Genomic DNA, 22,658 nt, shown 5'->3' with positions numbered 1-22,658 from the left:
GGCCCCTGGACAATGTTTAGCATATCACCATGGTTAATGCCAATAGGCTACTGTAGGGAAGTTTTTCCTCAGAGACCATTAAGCATTTTTATTTTATTTCATAGGACCCTGTGGTGAAAGGGCCATTTTCACTCCCAGCAAAAGGCAGCTTGGTGCTGAAACAAGAGCTCCCAGTTCCATCCGTCTTCCTCGTCCACATCTGTGCAAAGCCTCTTGCTGCTCCCGATCAGGTAGGCGCAACATCCTGTAGATGGGTGGAACCTCTAATCCAATTTTCTTTGGTTCATTTGTTTTTCTGAGTCCATCTTAGGGTGTTGGAGTTTGGGACCCATTTTGTTACAGGTAAATACTATTGGCTCGGTGCTTTTGTTATCATAAGCCACTCTTTATTAGCAAATCATATAAGATCACTCTTATTAATAATAATGATTTTATTATTTACACCCCGCCCATCTGACTGGGTTAACCCAGCCACTCTGAGCAGCTTCCAACGTATATAAAAACGTAATAAAACATATAAGCGAGTGACTGTTGATTTTGTGTAAATCAATGTACTTTTTAATTTATTTTTGGCTATGTGTAAGTGGTCAGCCCTACAGATGGCTGCCCTCTTTCCACATCCCACTACAAATACGGTCCCTTTAGAGAAGCTTTTGGCAGCCCAGACTGCAAGGAGAAGGACCCTCTTGTCAGCTACTCTGAAAGCAGGTCCTGTAAGGCCTAATTTTGCCTTAGACCATTTGCTTGCATCTCAGTTTTTCTTCTTCTGGCTGCATGTGGCAGAGGCAGTTTTAGGGTAGCACGACTAGTATGGTGCAGGGGCTTTGGGACAGAATGAGAGAGGCGGGGGTCACCAAATTTTAGCATCACACAGGGCACCACTGCAATTTGGGAGGCCATAGTCCGCCACTGGATGTGGACACTCATGTGATGAAACACTCTGTCATGGGAAACCATACCCACTTTTATGTTTCGTTTTGTCTCCAGTTTATCAGCCATTCCTAGTGGCCTCATCATTTGGTCAAATTGATCCGTTTTTTAAAGCTCTCTTACATCTTGCTTTAGTGGAAAAAAATACATAAATTAATGTAATAAATAAATAAAAATAAACTCACTTTTTTGATACATGCCATGCTATAAGGTAAAGGGACCCCTGACCATTAGGTCCAGTCGTGGCCGACTCTGGTGTTGCGCACTCATCTCGCTTTACTGGCTAAGGGAGCCGGCGTACAGCTTCTGGGTCATGTAGCCAGCATGACTAAGCCGCTTCTGGCAAATCAAAGCAGCGCACGGAAACGCTGTTTACCATCCTGCTGGAGCAGTACCTATTTATCTACTTGCACTTTGACGTGCTTTCGAGCTGCTAGGTTGGCAGGAGCAGGGACCGAGCAACGGGAGCTCACTCGGTCGCGAGGATTTGAACCGCCAACCTTCTGATTGGCAAGCCCTAGGCTCTGTGGTTTAACCCACAGCACCACCCACGTCCCTTTTCCATGCCATGCTAACCCTGAGCTAATCTGTCTTGTCAGGTGAATGGTGTTCGCCTCATCCATCTCACAAAGGGACAAGTTTTGGTTGTGTGGGACGACAGCTGTGTGAATTCAAAGTAGGTAACTCGCGCCTAAAGGAATGCAGAACTGTCTCGGTTTTAAATCCACCTTTTTCAAATTCTTTGCGTAAAGCAGTAGCTAAATAGCAACTGTACATTTCACAAACTGTAAGGAATCAGACTGGAAAATCCAGAGGGCAATGGCTGAATATTGCTGAGCTCTGGGGCCATATGAATTGCTTCTTGCTCACCTCGCTTGGAGTCTGATGGCCTAGCGCAAGGCAGGTGCTTTAGAATGCCGTATTTTTCGCTCTATAGGATGCACTTTTTCCCCTCCAAAAATTAAGGGGAAATGTGTGTGCGTCCTATGGAGTGAATGCAGGCTCCTTGGCTTCAGCAATAGCAACGCGAAGCCTCCAAAGTGCAGAGAGAGCGCTCCCTCCATGCTCCGGAGGCTTCGTGTTGCTTTCGCTGAAGCCTGGAGAGCGAGAGGCGTCAGTGCGCACCGACCCCTCTCGCTCTCCAGGCTTCAGGGATAGCTGCCTGAAGCCTCCGGAGCGCAGCAGGAACTTGTGCTGCACTCTGGAGGCTTCGGGTTCCTCTTGCTGAAGCCGGGAGAGCAAGACTCCTGGCTTCAGCAGAGAGGGAGAGCTGCGCAGCGCCCCTTCAGCGAAGCGGGAGGAGAAATGGAAGGGGCTCTGTTTCTCCTGCCACTTTGCTGAAGGGGCACTGAGCAGAGAGGGGGAGAATATTTTTTTTCTTGTTCTCCCCCTCTAAAACAAGGTGCGTCCTATTGTTGGGTGCATCCTATAGAGCGGAAAATACGGTAAATAGGTTTGGAACAGTTATCTTTAATTTCTGCTTATTTTCCTCTGAAAAATCCTTGCAGGGTAACAGCAATAAGCTTGCAAGTCTCTGTGATGTCTTTGTTGGTTTTCCTTCATAGGTGCCTGAAAAAATTTGAAGTGTTTTTCTCACAGGATAGAAAAACATTCCGCCAGATCAGTGTCAAAGACAGTATATTTACAGCTTTGGTCTACGGTCCAGGTAACGTCCAGTGTCTTTCTTTATGTTTAATTTTAGAACAAAAGCAAATTAAGATCATTTCAATTCTTCCACACAACCTATTTTCAAAATTGGCTGCTTCGTTTTTTGAAGCAATCTTGAGGAACTGTAATGTGTCCTTGCTTGATAACGGAGTCTATATGCCACTGTTTATAGATTCAGGTTCCGAAACGCCACTGGTGTGAAGGAAGGAAGCTTTTAATATTTGATGAATTATTGTATTTTAATACTTTGCTGGAAGCCGCCCAGAGTGGCTGGGGTATTATTATGAATAATATATCATCATCAAATGGTTGCTTTTGGTTGTAGAAGTTCTTTTGCTCAAGAAGAGTAAAACTTTATGAGAAGATTTAAGGTACATAGTGAGAAGTTCCACACAGGTTTATAACGGGATGCTTTGTATAGGAAGGTTAAAAGTACACAGAAGGATCAAAGATTCAGTCTAGGGACCCGGCAATTTTAAAGGCAGACAGCTTTTTTAAAAATTCTTTTTCATTCTTGTCAAAACAAAAAAGGTCTTCAGTTATTGCCACCAAGTACAAATAGTTGATACCTGGCTTATCTGAACACTTGGCTGCAGAGATAAGCATTTACTTAGAAAAACACAAACACCAAAATATAAGCGTTTTGTCAATGTAGTTTCCCCCCCAGTCTTTCTCAGTATAACCAAGATGTTCAACTAACTATTTGTGTTGGACTTTCTCTACAGAAACAACAGTCTCGGGGTTTTACAAAGTGCGAGCTGTGGATTATTGGGGCAGAGCGGGGCCGTTTTCTCTCCCGGTGTACTACAATGAAGCATCTTAAGAAAGGCCAAGAACACCTCAAGACAAGCCAGAACTTACAGAATTAGGCTTGCACTTTGTCAGGCTACAAGTCCTTAAAGCAGTGGTTCTTCATACTCTTTAAGAAATTCCCCCTCACAATGCCCAGAACAACTCGACTTCCAGGGTGTCAGAGGAGAAATGAGGAGAGTGACCGGAAGCCACTCCAGAACACCAAAAGTTTCGTTTTCAAGAAGTAAATTTGAAAAATAAAGTAGCACCCTAAGGCAGGCAACAGAACTGCCTCTCCCCACAACCCAAGGGACGCCAGCTGCTGATGTAAGCACTTGTTCAAGCCCCTGCAGTAACTAATTTCGAGAGTCAAATGGATTAGAAAAAAATAATAATGAATGGGCTGGAACAGGGGTCAGCAAACTACGGTCCGCAGGCCGGATCTGGCCCAATTGCCCTCTGGATCCAGCCCGTGAATGGTTCCATCCCCCCCCCCCAATTTTTTTTGGGCGCCATTTTTTTGCGACCCCCCCCCAACTACATCTCCCAGCATGCTCCAAGGTTGCTCAGACTTCCACGATGCTGGCCAATCCGAAGCCTAAGCAACCTCAGGCCTCCCCTCCATTGGCCGGTTTGACGCAAGCTGACGGCCAATGGTGACCCTTCCCAAGGCTTGCTGCTCCAATCGGGGCGAGGCACAGGGCAGCACGCCTTGTTGACATCTTGCTCCGAGGAGGAGGAGAAGCGAAGGCGCAGGAAGAAGCAGGAGCAGGGAGCCTGCGAGGAAGAAGAGGAGGATGACTCTTCTGTGTTGCCTGGCGGTGGCACATTGGCAACATGGCCGAGACCCAGCACCAGTGGGGTGCCACCTACCCAGCCTAGCCCAGCCTGCTCCATCTGAACGCGGTGAGTGGAGGTATCTCAGCCGTTCTGTCTCTGAGAGAAGTAGGGAAGGTGTGTGCGCCGTCCGGTCCACCACAAGTTCTGAGGGACAGTGAACTGGCCCCCCACAGAAAAAGTTTCCTGACCCCTGGGCTGGAAGAATAGCATTCTGGGAAATGTGCTCAGGAGTGGGAAGATAGCAAGTGCCAATCTTTTTAAGAATTTGGTTTTAGAAGTAGGTTTGTATTTTCTATGCTTGCGCAAAACAAAAAGTTGATTAAAGGTACTCATGTTGAGCTTGGATGCTACATGCAATTTTTGGAATCTCTCATTTGAATAAAGATCTGCTATATATTTCGGAAGGTTCTTTGTCTCTTTGTTTGTTCTGTGGGCGATTGGATGCCTAACATAGCATAACCAAATTTTGCATGACGGATCCTAAGATCAGGGAGCAGGTTTTTTTCTCTACGCTTGCATACAATTTGGGCACCATTTTGAATCCGGATGATGGAACGAAACTTTCGAAACTGCACTGAATTGTTTTAGTTTCTTAGCATTCTTGAGCAATGCTGGGCACTTTCCACTAGATTTAAGTAAATAATACATTTTACCTCTTTGACAAGGGAGAGTGTCCACGGCAGTTGCTGATATAGGTGCTCCCCCCACATTGATGGGGCAGCATACCTGTGCCATTTTGTGGTCTTTTAGATGCGGCAGCCATTTTGTAACTGGTATCCACAGCACTTTTTCGAAATTCAAAGTACCCAATACCCAGCCCCCCAAAAGTTGATGACTTGTTTTTGAGCTTAAACAACTAAATAAAAGGAGGGCTTTCAATCTCATTGTGTTTGGTAGACTGAAACAGTTTGGTCCAGCTCTTGGAGCCACCTCTAAAACGTAAGAGCCAGGGCCAATAATTTACAGAGATAGGTTGCCTCCCAGGACTGTCTGCTCTCATTCTCAGGATCAGTTGAAAAAAATGAAGGACACACACACACTGCCTCCAGTCTTTACACAGTCTCTCATACTACTAGTTAGTGCTCAGGATCCTTACAAATACTAGGCCTAGTACGTGACTGAGGCAGGAGAGCTACAGTATTTCTGCATACAGAATGTATTTTATTACTGGAGGGGAGGATGAGGACCACGACCAAGTCATTACTTGTGTAAATGTGTGCACATGAATGGACATGTGCACATGTGGCTGTCTTATGTTCGGAAAGGCTTACATCTGAGTAAGTCTGCACAGGATTGCACTATACTTTATTCCCCTGCCCTCTCTTGATCAATGGTCTCTGGCTCTCTCTGTCTGACAGACTGACTCCTTTAGGCCTCACTTCATTTGTTACTTTGCTCCTCCTGCTCCCCCAACATGAGAACAGCTTTGGCACTTACTACTTATGTAGTAAGTGGATCCCATTGACCTGGACCACTTTACACACAAAACTGGCAGCTGAAACTTGAAACCCGGTGCTGCATGGTGCCATGACATAGAACTTTTGTTTCTTTGTGTGGGGTTGTGTGTGACGAAGACGAAAGCCACAACATTCCTGAATTGCCCACAAATGTCTCCAACCCCACACATTTGCCCATGTGAACATAGCATGAGGAAGCAGTTTAAAAGATTACTTAAAAACATTTATTGACAAACATTAACACAGTTCTTTTGAGTTCAGACAAGCGAGGTGTGTGGCACCCAAGTGCCGTAAAATAAAAACAACAAGCCAACACTTAGATGTGTTTGAGGAAAAGCTCTAATCCAAACACTACATGGACGACTTCAAGACGCAGAGATCAGGCCTCTGCTCCAACTCTGAAGGAGTCTTGATTTAACAGGCCCCTGTGGAGACAAGCAAGAACAGCACACATTAGATGTTGCATTGCCATAACCATGATGCAAACTAGAACATTTTGCATTGTTACATATTTCAAGGTATGGTTGAGCTCCAGTTGTTTTGTTTATTAACTGCCTCAGAAACCTCCATGCAGAAACCACTCACACATATACACACAAGTGCAATGGTGGAACAAATGCTTTCAACACACACCAAACATCCAAGCAAAGCTGCTTTGAGAGAGAACAATTGCAAGTTAAGGGAGGGAGTGCGTAACTTTTCCCTAATAACTCTTCCTGCTCCAAGCGGAAAGTGGAAGCGACTGGGTGAACACTTGCCTAGAGGTCCCCTTAATCTTGAAACTGGTCTGGCTTCTCAACTTGTACATGTGTAAAAATATTATTTTTTAAGCGTAGAGCTTGTCTCTGAGATTTTGCTTTGAAGCCTCTCCTCATCACTACGTAGCAAAGACTGAATTGAAATTCTGGTTTCAAAACTGCCACCTCCCAGCTATGGATCAAACTCAAAGTGGACAAGTTCCAGGACCAAGCTATGCAGACCATGTACTGGAGAAAAACTGCCCCAGCTGAGGAGCAACCAGCAAGAGCTTTAGAAAGCCTTTGTGCAGAAGGGCTGGCCTTTGGGGTCACTTGACTGACCACTCAGGCAGGCTAGTGTTGCAGCCTGGATGCTGCCCCCAAAAGTCCTGAAGTAGCCATGTGTCCTACTGGACAGAGGGGCAATCCTAGTCCGAGTTAAAGGTTTGAAAAACCCTGAGAAGGGAGGAGGGGACTGGAAGTGACCCATCAACTGAGCCTCTGGACAGCACAATCAGCAGGTGCACAGGTCCCTGCCTACCATGTTATGATGAGATGCATTTTTATTTAAATTATAGCAATTATTTCAATATATAAAGAAGTTGACGCCAATTCAATGCAGATTTGTGCCTTTGTGATTCATTTCCTCTTTGTTGGCGATGCAAAACCCCAAGCAGGCCTTGTCACAGAAACATACTGCTGGCACATACTGGTGCCAGAACATACTGGTGCCCAAGGCAGTCTTCACAAAAGAATTCCCTCTTTTTTATATGCCTTACAGCAGACGTGTCTAACCTGTGGTCCTCCACTTTTATTGGGCTCCAACACCTATCAGTCCCTGCCTACATGGTCAGTGGTCAAAGATGATGGGAGATGCAGTTCAATGGTGTCTAAAGCACCACAGTTTAGCCCAGTTCTACCTTACTCAGATGTTAAGGAGATATAGAACTACGCAAGTTTTAGAGGACATCTGAAGGCAGCCCAGAGTGGCTGGAGAATTGTTGTCCTGCCAGAGACAACACCCATGAGCTTTTTGTAGATCAGCCAAGAGGTCGTCTGGTTGCATGACCAGATATTCTTGTAGGTTGGCTGTCCACACGACTGTTTCACAGATGGTACAGAACAACCCAAGCAACCTTGAACCTTCCCTCGTTCAAGAAAGGAGCAAAATTGTGTGTGTGTGGGTTTTAAACATACCTGACTGTAGCACAGGCTGGAACTGGCCAGACATGCAGATTTCTTCCTGCTTCTGGCGCACAATGCGCTGAATGGCTGGGGGGAGACCACGGGGGTTGCGAGAGAAAATAAGGGAGTAGCCGTCATCGCAGGAGCCATCCTCTTTCAGACTGCGGCAGGCATAGGTGATGGCATAGTTGTCGTAGTCTGTGTCAATCACCCAGTAGTTGTCACCTGAAACCATAACAGTGGTATGTTGTCACCTGAAGCCATACCAAAGTGTTCTGCAGCCAGGGCTGGCTTCAGACATAATTCTCTCCCACCCCAACTCTGAGTGATGGAAGAATGAAAGCGGGCATCTGTGTGCAATGCTGATGTTGACTATCCGAGCTTGGCTGCATGTTCTTTGCTACTGCGTAAGTAGCAGCCATGCCAGTTCAGAACTGTTACGGCTCCCTCCTGGCAGATGGAGAAAGCTACAAAGATTTGAGGTTAAACTCTGTAGGAGAGGAGAATCAGTGGATCAGAGTTCTCCTGTGGTTTTATCTCTGGCTACAATCGCTCTACGAGTCTTCGCTAACACTTGGGAAGTGGAGAAGAAGGGAACGTTAGCTCCCAGAAGAGAAAATAAGGTACAGAGCAGACACTTGAGCAGAGCTGGTTGAATTTCTTCAGATTTTAAGAGTGTTTCTTAGTGTGTCTGCTCATTGGGAATTTACAAAGCAAAAGCTTCTTTGAGGACTATAGCCAGGGCTTTTTTTCAGCTGGAACTCACCAGAACTCAGTTCCGGCACCTCTCAGGTGGGCCTTGTTGCCATTGTAAGAGAACAAGGGAGGTATTCATGGTGAGTTCTGGCACCTCTTTTTCTAGAAAAATAGCACTGACTATAGTCAAAGGGTGGGATATAAATCTGAGAGGTGGGATTCAATTAATGAGTCCTGTCAGCAAATTGGATCTGGTAGAGGGTGTTGAGATAACCCCTGGAACAAACAGCATTGTGGTAGGAGAAGAGGGGGGCAGGTATTCTGTCTGGCAAGCCAAAATGCTTGTGTTGATGGAACAGTCAACTTGGTGCAATGTTGAATTCCCCCCAGTATAAATTTAAAAAGTGGGATACAACACAGTATAAGAAAGAGAGCTGAGGCAACATATCCTCTTTGGTGAGTTTGAAAGGTATATTGTGGGCTCCTCCCAGGTGACCTGAAGTGCAGGGCTTTTCTAGCTGGGGTACCCAAGATCTGGAAGGGAGGTCCACATAGCCCCACTGCAGAGTTCTATTCTTAATGTGTGTTTTAACTGTGTTCTTGATTCCCCCCCATAACTGTTCGTTTTGTTCTTATTACAAGCCACTCTGAATATTTTATATTAAGGTGAGACATATTTCAATAAAGAAAGAAATCTAAGCGGTGAAGGAAGGGCTTCCACACTGCTAAGATAACGTCAAAAGGGGCCACAAGACATACACCTGCCTCATTTGGGATACAGAATGAGGCACAACTCTTTGACATCCCCCTTTTCTCCACATTCTCACCCACGAGCAACAAGGGATATCTTCCTCACCTCCGCTTGACAAATAGCTTGCCAGGCCTTGATAATTCATGAACATTTTTGCTGGAGTGGTGGGGTCAGGCACCGAGTATTGGGCGGCCATGTCAGCGCAGATCACCCAGAACCTGAAACAGGAAGACAGGAAGAGGAAATCTCGTTAATCGGAGCCAGCTCTAACTTTAGGTAGAGTGAGGCAGGTGCCTCAGGCAGCAGATCCTAGAGAGGTTGTGGGAGCCAAATCAGGTCTCTCAGCTGCTCCCCTTTGTTGGAGGCTAGAGCTGTGTGTGCTGCCCTCAAGAGTGGTGGTGTGAAAAAGACTATGAATTGAAAGTGGAGACACTATATGTACTTTTCTTTCTTGTTCGTCTGTCTGTTTTTTACACAAGACAATCTTTAATAAAAACTATTTTTAAAAAAGGAGAGTGGTGGTGCACGCTATCTCATTGCCTGTATTGAAATAGGATTCATCTGCTTCTGAACATGACACCCAGACCAGTATCCTGCTCAGCTCTCATCTGATTCTGCATTGCTATCCTAACCCTACAGGCCTCTTCCTGCCCACCATTCCTGTATCCTACTTGCCTCCATGCGCATTCCAATCCTACTTGCTTGGTCTACTCTTACAACAGAGACGGGGAAATCTATGGACATCCAGATGTTGCTCAACTTCAACTTTCAGTAGCCTTAACCCTTGACCATGTTGACTAGGGCTGATCGGAGTTGAGAGTCCAACATCTAGAAGACCACAGATTCCTCCACCCCTGCCTTGCGTAACCATCTTTTGCCTCTCTAATAATCTAATAATCTGAATCCAATTTACCCCATCACCAAAATGCTTTTGACCGTATCTCTGGTCTAGTGTATCTCTTCCTGTCTCCCCTCACTGTGTGACTTTTCAGAAGCCGATCTTTCGTTGGCCGTGTAAGGATTTAAATCCTTCCCTTGAGAGGCCCACATCCTGCAATGTGGCCATTCGAGAATCATGTAGACCACACAATGACATTTGGTCCATTGTACGGCAAAATCAACGTAAAATTATGAAGCATTGACCTTATAGGCTTTCTGATTATGTAGCAAATCAGATTTGGGTATGTGATAACATCTCCAGTCTAATCAGAGGAAGGACAGTGTTTCTTGTACTATCTATGAATGGATGAACATTTTTGCTCTGTTTTGCAGGCCCTCATACCCAACAACTACTGGAATTGGAGCTTACATTTTGCGGGGGCGGCGATTATTTTGCAAATGCACCTTCCCCCCACTTCGGCTCAGCCCTACAACCTAGTAGTTGCCACAACACATCTTGATCACAGGAACAGAATACGATGTCATAGGAGCAGGTGACCAGGAATACAAGGAAGCCTACTTGAGGTCACCCTGTGACTTACCCGAAAAGCTTCACTCTGCCTTTGGAAGATGCAATCATAGTGCCGTCCTCCTCAATGGTATATTCAGCTGAGATGTTATCTTGTAGAAACAGGCCTTCTGGGTCTTTCTTGGCCAGCGCATACCATTTACCTGCATACTAAAATGCAAAGGACATTGAAAGTTACCAGGAAGGACAGTGACCACATGGCACCAGGCTAGAGTATTAATTGAAGCTGACTTACCAGGCATTGCCTGAAAGTTCAAAGCAAGCAGACTTCTATAATCCAAATCCAAATTTCAAACAATTAAGCATTGGTTCATGGATAAAGCCTAAATTTGGAGCCCTTCCAAGTAATTAATGTGGCAACATCTGAAGACCAAGGCTCAGTTTATCAGCAGGATCTGCACCACTTGAGGCTGCAGGTGGGAGACATCACTGGCCCTGCCTGTGTTGTTACCTTTCTGCATATGTTACCACCAATGACATTGAAACAGCTCCAATGCCTTTGCATGCCAGTGGCATGTGTACTAACCCTAACATGACAAGCTGAGGGAAGCATGTTTGGAAGCAGAGACCGAAGCCCCAAAATTGAGAAACACTCAAGGACAGCTAGCAAATTGGAAAGGACGTTTCAGAAACTTAATTGTCATTCCCATCACATTTATACTGTTGTGAGTTTGGTGTGCGCGCGTTAAACTAAGCACCAGACTCTTCTATCCCTGGATCCAGCAAGTGTTAAAAGCTAATCAAACCTTCAAATTCCAGGAAATAGACAGACTAGCCTCCTGGTGAGGTGGAAAGAGACCAAAGGAAGAGGCTCTGTGCAAGACAGCACAGCATATGGGTGGGGCCCCAGCCTCAACTCTCAGATAGTGAGGAGGAATAAAGCAAGAGTTTTGAGCTGAAATTTGGCTGCATGTGAGCTAGAAGCTGGAAGTAAAAGCAGCCAGCTGGAAAGCCAGAGAGGCAAAGCACAATGTTTGATGTTTGTCTGGATCCAAGGTTGCGAATATGAGAGAAACAAGACCCTTATGGGGTGTTGATACAGCGAACCCCTCCACCGTAGGCTCAAGTTGTATATATGTGTAAATAAACCATATATCATAAAGACACCACAGTCTCCACAGTGCCTCATTTCCAAAAAGAAACATGAACTGTGGGAATCTTTCACCGCTTGGAGATTGGGGTGGCTTGCAACAACAGCTTTGCAAATGAACTGCATTACACGAGCTCACTGTCACCCTTTATGTTAGAAAGTATTCATAGTTACCCTCTTGGGGTCAAAGTCTTCCTTCACAGAGAAAGATTCCACTGCACACGAAGGCTGCGCTGAGGAGTAATCGATAATGGAGATGATCGTCACCAGGAATGTGTACTGAGCGTATTTCATTCTGTGGAGCAACACAGTTTGTTCAGCACTGGTTAGAAACTTGCTCAGGGAGGCGCCGAATTTTGGTGTCACACAGGGGTCACTGAAATTTGAGATCCCAAGGTCTGCCAGTATTGGCGGTGGGTTCAAGGGTGGAACTGGAGACATCCAAATCCTAGGAAATGCATTTAACTAAGGGTTCTTGGCACACTGTGAGTTCTATCTGCAGTAAGGTCTTATGCCAATAGCGAATTCATTTTCCAAAGTGCCAAAATGGCACCATCCTTTCCCAACAGAGAAGTATAAGCAAGCTCAGGGGAACTTCAGGGATCTCAGAAGTCCAAAAATACTTAGGAGCAAAAAAAATCTAAGGGGATAACAACACAAATCGCTGCCATCTACAATGAGAGAAGCTAAATTATAGAGACTGACTCATCTGCATTTATTCAGCAGAGATGTATCAAGCAACTGGATAACTGTCTCACAAGTAATGTCTGTTTACTTTATCGCCTTACACATCATTTATAGATTGCAAATATTCTGCTGCAAATGTCTCTTGTGCTCCCTTTGCCTCATTGATTTAAGTATGCTTTCCAGTTACTTTCCTTGAAACTTGACATTTCTGAAACCCTTGAAGCCCAATTTCATGCATGTTTACTCCAAAGAAAGCTCAATTGAGTTAAATGGACCATAGGTTTATTGCCTTGATGTACGTCCTCTCTGCTGGTCAGTATCCAGAACCCCAGTCCAGCGACTACTGTGTGCAAGTTGTTACTGAGATCTAGTTCTTGCTAAGGTGGTCAGCCTGCATCTAGACTGTGCTGTTTCAGTCCGCAGGTGGGGACTTATATAGAAATCCAGCCAGATGGGGGAATCCAGCCAGATGGGCAGGGTATAAATAATAAAATTATTATTATTATTAATGTCCCTGCTTCGTTTTAACGAAACTGAGTCCTAGGCATGCTCTTCCCCCTCTAGCCTCTCACTCTGGATCCCTCCCAAGCAAATGAAGGCTGTGCCAAGGGGGTCAGCTCGACATCTGGGCTTGTCTGGGCCATTGCTCAGCAATGTGCAGGACCCTCCTTGAGTGGGGAGCCAGAGGGGGAGGAAAGCCAGCAAGACTGGGACTGTCTGCACAAACACTGTGACTCTCAGCTTCTAATCTTTCCTGGAGGGCCCTCCTTCTCCTGAACACCCTTGATCACTCAAATCTCCTGCTTCTATCAGCTCCCAGCTCATCCCTTCGGCTTACTGCTCTTCAGTGTCCCACCACCAAGATCCAGGTTCTAAGGTGTCCTCCTGGGAGGGGGTTGTCTTGGGAGGCAGCCCCCCAGAAGTCTTCTTCATCCAGCCAGTCAGAGCCCTTCTCGGAGGGCTCTTGGGCTGCCGGCTCCCACCACTCATCCAGCTGGTCTCTGACAAGGCCTGGCTGTGCATTTTCCATCTGTTCCGTCCAGGAAGTTTCCCTAATCCTACAAGGTGATCGGCCTGCAGTAGTCTGCTAAGTGTGTCCATCTCCTTGCCTTGAGCGTTAACAGGCAAGACAGCCGCCCCATGGCTGATCAAGCTGTGAGTATTAAGCAGGAGAGGGAGGTCAAGCTAACCTAAAGTTGAGAGGAATCAGATTTCCAGAATATAAACCATAAGCAATGAAGCACTAGGTTGGGTGTAACATCCAGTTCTATCCTCTAGAAACCTTCCAAAGGATTGATGTGGCATTGCTGAGGGTTAGTAAAGGTAGAGAGGTAAAGGACCCTTGGACGGTTAAGTCCAGTCAAAGGCAACTATGGGGTTATGGCGCTCATCTTGTTTTCAGGCTGAGGGAGCCGGCGTTTGTCCGCAGACAGCTTTCCGGATCATGTGGCCAGCAGGACTAAACCACTTCTGGTGCAACAGGACACCGTGACGAGTGCCAGAGCGCACGGAAACGCCGTTTACCTTCCCGCCACAGTGATACCTATTTATCTACTTGCACTGGCGTGCTTTTGAACTGCTAGGTTGGCAGGAGCTGGGACAGAGCAACGGGAGCTCACCCCATCACAGGGATTCAAATGGGATTCCGGTTACTTCAACTTTATCCTGACACGTTAGAGTCCAGGAAAGCTTCAGCATTTGAGTCTGCTGACTAGGTACACTAACCCTCAAGCGACGCGGGTAGTGCTGTGGTCTAAACCACAGAGCCTCTTGGGCTTACTGATCAGAAGGTCGGCAGTGTGAATCCCTGTGATGGGGTGAGCTCCCGTTGCTCTAACTATGTACAGTAATTGCCATTCTTCAGGTGTTACTGTTAGCAATCTGGAAACAGCCACTTTTGCAGTGACCCCCTCATATCCCTCCAGACAACACATGTATCAAGTCAAACTTGTTAAACCAAAGGGTGGACATCTTTTAGCTAACACCTTGCCATGAAATTCAGGTATCTGATCTGCACCGTAGTCCAAACCTTATGGAAGCCAATCAAAAGCATCTTACACCATCTGTGTAGTGGATCACACCAGTTTACACGGAAGCTGGGCTTCCCCATCAGAGATTGTATTAAAAACTGGCCAAAGGCAGTGAAAAACTAATTATCTATGTAAATAACAAATGCATCTCAGTAGATGGAATAAGAAGACACCTCAACGAATCAGGAATAAAATGACACAAAATTGCATCTTCTACAGCTATTGAAAGACCTACCTGATGGATTGTTGAGTCTTCTTGAACTTATTCCAAGCAATTTGTTCTTGTTGCTCTGAAGCGGCCTGACTATGGATAGCACTGCGCTGGCTGCCTTTAAATAAGGTGTTTGGAAAGGCACTAATTGGCTCTTTGTCTCCTGGACCTGAGTAAGATGCTTAAAGATGGATAATCCATTATGTAAACAACTTCACTAGTAATCCCCACACTGGACCATCAGCTGTTATCAAACACACATTGCTTTGACCTAATCCAAGAAAGCATCCCAACCGATGAGCCTAAATAGCCAAAGCAGCAGCACCTCTTCCATGTCCAGCCCTCTGTCTCCTCTGAAGCACATGGCCTGCTAAATTAGAAACTTAAGATGCACTGGAACTTTCCTCCAGCGATCTCAAGTATAGATATCTAAATAAAGACAACTATATATATCTAGGGGTGCCACCTTTGTTCTGGCAAAATACGGGGCAGTGGGGGGCTAAAAAAATTCAGTTTTGTGCTTCAAAAGCAATCCATTACAATCTATTGCAGTCTAACGGGTTGGACCCTCTGGAATTTGTCACATGCAGAGACATGAATTTGTAAATCTGTCTGTGCTTGGCTACCCAGAGCTTAAATACATGACCTTTCACACACCTTTTCAAACACATGAATCTGGAGAGCATTCCTAACTTGGGGGGGGGAGAGGGGGGGGGAACCTGAAACACAGGACAAAACAGTATCAATACAGGATGTAGCATTTTGCACTGAAATAAGGGACAACCCTGTATTATACAGGACAAGTGGCAACCCTACTCTACCTGAAGTCTCCAGATTGATTTCTGTCCAGACCCAGAACTCACATGCTTAACTTTAGCAAAGAAACACTGAATCGCGTCCCTTTAGATCATTCTTTATAACTTGCTGCCTGAAACCAAGAAGATTGTAAAACTTGCATATATTTTGCATGCACACAACTCAGTGAGGGCTCCATCCCCGAGTGACAGAATTTAAATTCTAAGGACCTCAGAGCAGGGGGCTATCTATCTATCATCTATCTATCTATCTATCTATCTATCTATCTATCTATCTATCTTTATTTAATCAATCAATCATTCAATTAATTTGTGTACCATCCTTCATCCATAGATCTCAGGGTGGTTCACAACATAAAAATGCAAGGTAAAAACACAAAATCTTCATTGCAAAGCACCAGAAACTTGGAGGTTACCATGTTCTTGTTTAATCCAGTAGTTTACTATTTCTAGTATAATTATTTTGAAAGCCTATTAACAGAAATACAGATTAAGACCAAAATAGTCTAACTAAGCAGTGGAGTACTAGTTCATGAGAATTCTGCGTAAGATATTTGGCCAAGTTCAACAATCCTCATTTCTTTGGCTGAGCTCATCTGCTTGCATGCTTTGTACTCAAATAATATATGCACACATCAGTGGTCTGTGTCATGGAGGGCTGGTTTTTTTTGCCGTTGACTGCCTCCTTGGCAGTTGTGTTCGGATGGGTATCAAGCAGCAGGTGGACTGTTTGAATGTGCACTGATCCTTACCCTTAGTGCTGTGCTAACCCATGATTACTTTGCTCTAATCGATAAAGTTGTGGCCTGTTTTTAAATACCCACACACAAATATATATGCACACAACAAACTTACATTTGTTTTATACTAGTTTATCTGCTGTGGTTTACCCAAACAACTCTGGAAACTGTAGATGCAGTTTTTTCTTATAACAATTGTATTAAAGTTCCCTAGCCCCCTTGCAGAATTAGAGCTCCCCAGGCAGATATGCCCCATAGAGTAGACCACTCTGTCTTATTCCCCTCAGGGATGGAACAATGCCTTTCTGGAAGTTTCCCCTTCCAACCAGAATGCAGAGAAATGGCCTTCAAGAACCACTCTTTACCGGTTTCAAAGGAAGCTCAACATCTGTCTCTGAGGGCTAATCCACAAGCCACTAGATTGTCATTAAAAGGTCATGGCTTGTACCAGACTTTGGAGATCAGCAGCGACCCTGGGTGGAAACGCACTCCGCTGCCTCACCCATCCCAGACACAGTGTCAAGATAAGCTCTCTTAGTTCAAGCACAGCGCATTACATAAGGCCTTGCCACACTCATGAACGCTTGCTCTTCTTGACCCTTCAGTCAACTCTGAATGGTGGTGATCCTCTTGGCGTTTCCTTTAGTGACAATATGCAGCCTTCAAGTTACTTTTCATGAGACCAGACCATGACCTCTTCAATCCTAGCCTCCAAATTTGGCAACATATTTACAGCAAGGATCCCCATTAGGGGTTGAACAAGGGCTGAAAGGTCAGGGGGTGGGATGGAAAGATCTGTCCATTTCTGTCCTCTCGGTTTCTCAGTGTAATGGTTCTAGGGGGTTGCTCATGCGTAAGTTGTCGCCACACCTGGCTGGGTTACCTGGGTGAACCCTTTCTGTCCGGACAGCCACCCATCCGTGGCTGTCTCAATCGCTAGCAGAATCTGTCAGTGGGTGTTTCTTGAACTTCTTCCAGCAAAGAAGTTCTTTGACGCCCAGTCTCCTCCTACTCTCCCTGCGCGGAAGTCTTCTGCGCAGGGAGGGTGTGGGCAGCGGAGGACCCGTGCTCTCCCCGCTGGTCTCTGGCGAGGAGTCCTGGAGCCTTCTCGCCGATTCCCCCATCTGCCCCCCTTCTCCACTGGTGCTACGCTGATTTCCTTCCCATCAGATGGGCTGCCTCTCTCCCTACTGGGACCCTCTCCGGCATCCCTCTGGAACCTTTCCTCCGCCTCTGGCTCTGATGGAAGTTCCCTGACACTCAGTTTCCCCACACTTAAATTCAGTTATCCAGAGCCCCTACTGCTCTTCTCCCTTGCTCTCTCTGCCCGTTCACCTGTCTTTTCTGAGTGTTCAAACAGTGACAAGAGGGATGAGTTGCAGCAGAATCTTGAACATGCCTTGCAGGGTCCCTCTGGACTTCTGTGTGCATCAGGCCCAGAGGAGAGAGGAGGCAAAAGAATAGGCAAGAGTGGCAGCAACAAGAAAGATATTTGGGGTAGGGGTGCTGCTGAGGATAGCTTGCCCAAGCCCCCTCCCCTCAAAACTAGAACCAGCACTCTTAACAAAGTCTCATTTGCTGACATAATTTATGGAGCCACTTCTTTTTTATTTTATTTTATTTTTATTTTATTTCAAAATCAAAAAGAAACAAAATACAAACATCAAATTCAAAATCCATATTCGTTTTCTAACATAAGCCTATTACATAGATTACCTAAATTAAAATATACATGATTGCTCTAGGCTTCCCTTTGCTGTATGTAAATACATCACAGTTAGGAAATTTATATTATAAATAATATTATAGATTCTCACATGCCCCCCACTCCCCTTCACCCACGTGTGAGATCAATATTTTATTTCTTCCATCTTGTTGTGTTGTTATAATTGCCACTTCTTTCTTTTCATGGGTAAATATAGGTATGGGAACATAACAAACAGGGCAATAATTTCAGATGACCTGTTTGTTGAGCATTCATCCTCATTTGTTTGCTGGGACAGGAGATAATGGACTTGCTTTCCAGACACAAGTCTATGATTTAAAGCTCCATGTTGGAGTGGGTTTTGTTTTGTTTTTGTCCAGGCTCTTTCCCTGGGAAGCCCCACATTTCACTGTAAAAATCTGATTGCCATTTGCAGTTTTTCCAGGCAAAGTGGTGGGACAAAAACAAAAACACGCTTGGCACTTGGATACAGAGTTTTAAAGCCTGGAGCTGTGCCTAAAAATGAGGCACATGGACATGCCCAATGTTGTGCATGAATAGCTGCCACTTGACCATTTGCTGGAGGAAACTTTTTATACTGGGGCTGGCTAAGAGCTGAGGTAGGATGAAATCTAACTTTTTTCCTCTTTTGGCCCAGTCAAAACAATGTTCTCTCTGTCAACGTGAACTATACTGGGGTACATTCCAGCTACTGAGGAACTTTTCACCACAGCCTAGTTCTCAGAGTTGGGGTTGTGGATCGAGGGCCCGACCCCCGCTATGTGAAATAAATACACAAGGACACGTGATAAGGTTAATGGGCAAGAAAAGGCCACAACTTTATTGATTACAGCAGTGAAAAGGAATTGGCTTAGGCATTGGATGACTAAAGGTGGTGGGTTTATTCAACAGTAGGTGGAGCCTGTTGATGCTCATCCAACTATAGGCTCACCCCTGCTGTCACCGAGGGTCGTGCCATGGCCTCCCGCCAAGCAGGCATCGGACGGAATACACGACCGCCAGATTCCTTTAACGGAATAACCCACGGTAGATAGCATAGGCGATGGCCACACCTAGCCCTTGACACATCACAACACATGAATCCAATGCCTAACCTACCCATCAATACCACAAAAGTTGTGACGATTGCTACGAGGTAGGCGAAAAAACCAAAAAGCCTAATGCCAAATGGAAAAATTCCTACCAGGCCCCCCAGACAACCGGGGCGACCAACCTAAGGTCCATAGCAAGGCCAAAAACCTAGACCCTGAGCTAAATGGGAGTGGAGGGTGGGTGACTCGCTGCGGGACGATGAGGACTGAGGGGGAGGCGAAGCTGGCGTCGCAGCATTAAGCTGCTAAAACACGCCCCCCAGACGCCCCTGGTTGGCTGCCTCCGGTGGGCGTGGGCGCCAGCCAGGTAAGGAGGGGCAGGGGCTAAGGCCCCTGCCAGGAGTGGAGCTCGGGCTCCCGCCCACAACCACTCCCCTCTCTTCCAGGGAGGAGAGTCTTTAACATCTCTTATGTCGCCACCACTTCTGGCTCTTACAAAACCTGATGCTCTGAGTTGCCCAAGCAGCTGTGTTCTCATTCCTGTGATAATCTCCATTGTTGCCTGAGAAAGGAAATTCTTCTCACAAAAAGCTCGTTCCCAGCCATCGCTTCGCGCCTTTTGCCATGCCTGGAAAGCCCAGAGAAGAGCCGTATGGTCACTAAGACCACTAAGAGGAGGACTCCCCTGCTCAGCGCCTGAGGGCCCCAGTCCTGCCACTCACCACCTGGCCCAGGGTGGGGCCTGATGGGCTCTATAAAGGACTGCTGCCGCTGCCGCGGCTGGGCAAAGAGGGCTCCCTTTTGTTTTGTTTGTGTTTTTTGTTTAAATTGCCGTTATTTTTTTACCTAAGTCATTTTAAACTGTGATATTAATGCTGTATTCTTAGTTTTAGATTTTGATTTACGCGGAAATTGTTTCCCGTCTGATTGTGTATTTTTTTGATGTGGTTTGTTTATTGTTCATGACTTTTGTAATTATGTAAATCTTGTCATGCTGTAAGCCACCCTGAACATTGTTTTTTTAACTGTGGGACGGCGGCATACAAATAAAAAATGATGAAATGATGATAAATGCTCCTGCAGTAAATCTTTTTCTACACAGCATGGTTGCACGCTTTTGAGAGGCCTGTGTAGGTAACACGAATGGGTCACGATATGCAAGGGTACATATCAACACGTTCCTTACTGCAGAAAGTTTGATATTCTGAGGAAGTAAGCCTATTGCACAGGATGTGGGTGGCGCTGTGGGTTAAACCAGAGCCTAGGACTTGCCGATCAGAAGGTTGGCAGTTCGAATCCCCGCAACGGGGTGAGCTCCCGTTGCTCAGTTCCTGTTCCTGCCAACCTAGCAGTTCAAAAGCACATCAAAGTGCAAGTAGATAAATAGGTACCACTCTGGCGGGAAGGTAAACGGCGTTTCCGTGCACTGCTCTGGTTCACCAGAAGCGGCTGAGTTATGCTGGCCACATGACCCGGAAGCTGTACGCCGGTTTCCTCAGCCAATAAAGCGAGATGAGCGCCGCAACCCCAGAGTCAGCCACAACTGGACCTAATGGTCAGGGGTCCCTTTATCTTTACCTTAAGCCTATTGCACGAGATCTCACAGGCAACGACGATTTCACAAGCTGATTTTGCTGGCGGTATGTCATTGGATCACACCCAAAGATAGAAGCAGCCGCAGCTTCACAAACACAGTTGCTCTTTGGGTTGCACACATTCAACCCAGAAAGCATCTCTTGAGCTAGTCGATTAAGCTCATGGCATGACTGCTCCTTCCGGGCCATGTGTCTGAGTTCTTTACAGAGCTCCATGAGTTGTCAGTCTGCTATTGGTAAGCTAAGCTTGCTTCTGTCTTTATTGAGGCTGGATTTAAAAAGCTAAGGAGTGAAACTGTCAAAGGCTAAATAATTCCATCCCCAGCACGTGTCACCACAGAGAGGATGCCCTTAGTCAGATGTCTACTTGCACTAATGAATGCCACTTCAGACACAGTTCACAGAGAGTCTAGACTAGAGAAGCTGACAGGGCTACCACAGGACAAATGTATTTTGAAGCAGAAGGTTTGATTTAAGGAGCAGCCATGGTCCAAAGCTGACATGTAGCATCCCCCCCAACATTTCTCCAATGAAAATAGGGATGTCCTAAGGAAAAGTGGGTCATTCCAGGATCAAATCAGAAACCAGGACAGCTTCTGTAAATCCAGGACAGCCCCTGGAAAATAGGGACACTTAGAGGGTCTGCATGTAGAATGTCAAATATACCTTTTCCACGATCATTTAGGGTGGTGGTTTTAGGGCCTGACACACTGGGCAACTGCCTGGGACTCCACACTTTAGGAGGCCCAAAAATCTTGTACGAAACCCTGCCTGCCCCCCATACAGCCTGTTCTTATGCCTTTTTCCCCTGTACATGCACAATTTCCCAGTTCTCTCAGCACACCAGGAGGAGGAAGCCGCCATTTTCTTTTCGTACACAGTGAAGGGAGAAAAAATTCACGATTTCACGGGGATTGTTTTACAGCAAAATCTCAGCAGAGTGGAGAAAATATTGTCTTTCAGTCTTTTCTGCTGGCTGAAGAAGATGTCATTGAGAAAAGTTGAAGAAGATCTCATTGAAAAAACATTCCCAGAGCTGTGTGAGAGAGAGTAACACAGACTTTACTAGATGAAACATCAGAAGACGCCATTCTTGATCCAAAAGACAAATCTTGCGTAGAATTCTTTGAAGTTGTGGTGGACGAAACAATTGCTCACCTAAATGACAGATTTAAGCAGTTTAAGGATAAGCCTGGATTCATATTTGATGTATGGCTAAATTAGGAGGTGATGGCCTTACAAAGAGTTGCAAAAAATCACCTTTGCACCTTGAACATTCACAGAGGCGGAGCTTTCTGCTCTGGCATCTGGAGCAGCACACATGCCATGCAACCGGGGGCAGGGCTAGCTGCCCGTGGGGGCGGGGTGAGCACCCCAAGGGGACGCCGCCCACAGCAAGCATCCTAGGGGGGTGGGGCGGCAATGTCACCCCCCTCAGGGATGACACCCAGGGCGGCCAGCACTCACTGCACCCCACTTCCTCCACCACTGAACATTCAGTAGAGTTGCTCACTGAAATCAAGTGGGGTGTTTTAGGTTATATAATCAACCTCACAAGAAATGTGCAGCTTGGGCAGACTTCCAGGCATAACATTTACAGGTACCGTGGGAATAAGTACTACATGTAAATTAAAGGTAAAGGTAAAGGTACCCCTGCCCGTACGGGCCAGTCTTGACAGACTCTGGGGTTGTGCGCCCATCTCACTTAAGAGGCCAGGGGCCAGCGCTGTCCGGAGACACTTCCGGGTCACGTGGCCAGCGTGACATCGCTGCTCTGGCGAGCCAGAGCCGCACACGGAAACGCCGTTTACCTTCCCGCTGGTAAGCGGTCCCTATTTATCTACTTGCACCCGGAGGTGCTTTCGAACTGCTAGGTTGGCAGGCGCTGGGACCGAGCAGCGGGAGCGCACCCCGCCGCAGGGATTCGAACCGCCGACCTTTCGATCGGCAAGCCCTAGGCGCTGAGGCTTTAACCCACAGCGCCACCTGCGTCCCCCTAATAAATTGGGGTAGTTTAATAATCAACATATCTACCCCAATTTACAACTAGTACTTCACAGTGTTCGCACTGTACTTGAAAGTGAGAGGTGGTTTTCAAATTTTTGATATAACGTATTAAGCAATGTTTGCCACTCCACTTGTAATAGAAGCTAACCACTGTGAATGTGTTACGATATATCCAGTGCTTTTTTTCTGGGGGGGCGCATAC

At 46.1% G+C, this 22,658-nt stretch overlaps 2 protein-coding genes across 2 annotated transcripts in view; one reads left to right on the top strand and one right to left on the bottom strand.

Annotated features, from left to right (window-relative positions):
* The window catches only part of IDUA (alpha-L-iduronidase), a 67,322-nt gene extending 62,688 nt beyond the window's left edge, over positions 1-4,634 (top strand). The window contains exons 13-16 of the mRNA XM_079959347.1: positions 105-230; positions 1,530-1,606; positions 2,496-2,596; positions 3,324-4,634. Coding sequence (XP_079815473.1) covers positions 105-230; positions 1,530-1,606; positions 2,496-2,596; positions 3,324-3,421 — 402 coding nt within the window. The 3' untranslated portion in view covers positions 3,422-4,634. The remainder of the gene's footprint in view (positions 1-104; positions 231-1,529; positions 1,607-2,495; positions 2,597-3,323) is intronic.
* Positions 4,635-5,888: 1,254 nt separating this feature from the next.
* LOC307206507 (purpurin) lies at positions 5,889-14,656 on the bottom strand. The gene is made up of 6 exons (XM_079959846.1): positions 14,567-14,656; positions 11,789-11,909; positions 10,538-10,674; positions 9,162-9,274; positions 7,622-7,834; positions 5,889-6,112 (listed from the first exon to the last, which is right to left on the bottom strand). Exons 2-6 carry the CDS (start codon positions 11,906-11,908, stop codon positions 6,102-6,104), a joined length of 594 nt encoding a protein of 197 aa, XP_079815972.1. The 5' UTR covers position 11,909; positions 14,567-14,656; the 3' UTR covers positions 5,889-6,101.
* Between the last annotated feature and the right edge of the window lie 8,002 nt (positions 14,657-22,658).

This window comes from Podarcis cretensis (genome assembly GCF_951804945.1).
Source record: "Podarcis cretensis genome assembly, chromosome: 17".
NCBI classification, from domain to species: domain Eukaryota; kingdom Metazoa; phylum Chordata; class Lepidosauria; order Squamata; family Lacertidae; genus Podarcis; species Podarcis cretensis.
The sequence above is the reverse complement of the archived record's forward strand: the minus strand, read 5'-3'. Positions and strand labels throughout refer to the sequence as shown.

What these genes read in the sequence shown, in the direction of transcription:
- LOC307206507 (XM_079959846.1), bottom strand. Translation starts at nt 11,908, where the DNA reads ATGAAATACGCTCAGTACACATTCCTGGTGACGATCATCTCCATTATC. An exon ending in AAGACTTTGACCCCAAGAGG is followed by an intron (nt 10,675 to 11,788) that starts GTAACTATGAAT and finishes TTTGCATTTTAG; the next exon opens with TATGCAGGTAAATGGTATGC. An exon ending in AAGCTATTTGTCAAGCGGAG is followed by an intron (nt 7,835 to 9,161) that starts GTGAGGAAGATA and finishes TTATGGTTTCAG; the next exon opens with GTGACAACTACTGGGTGATT.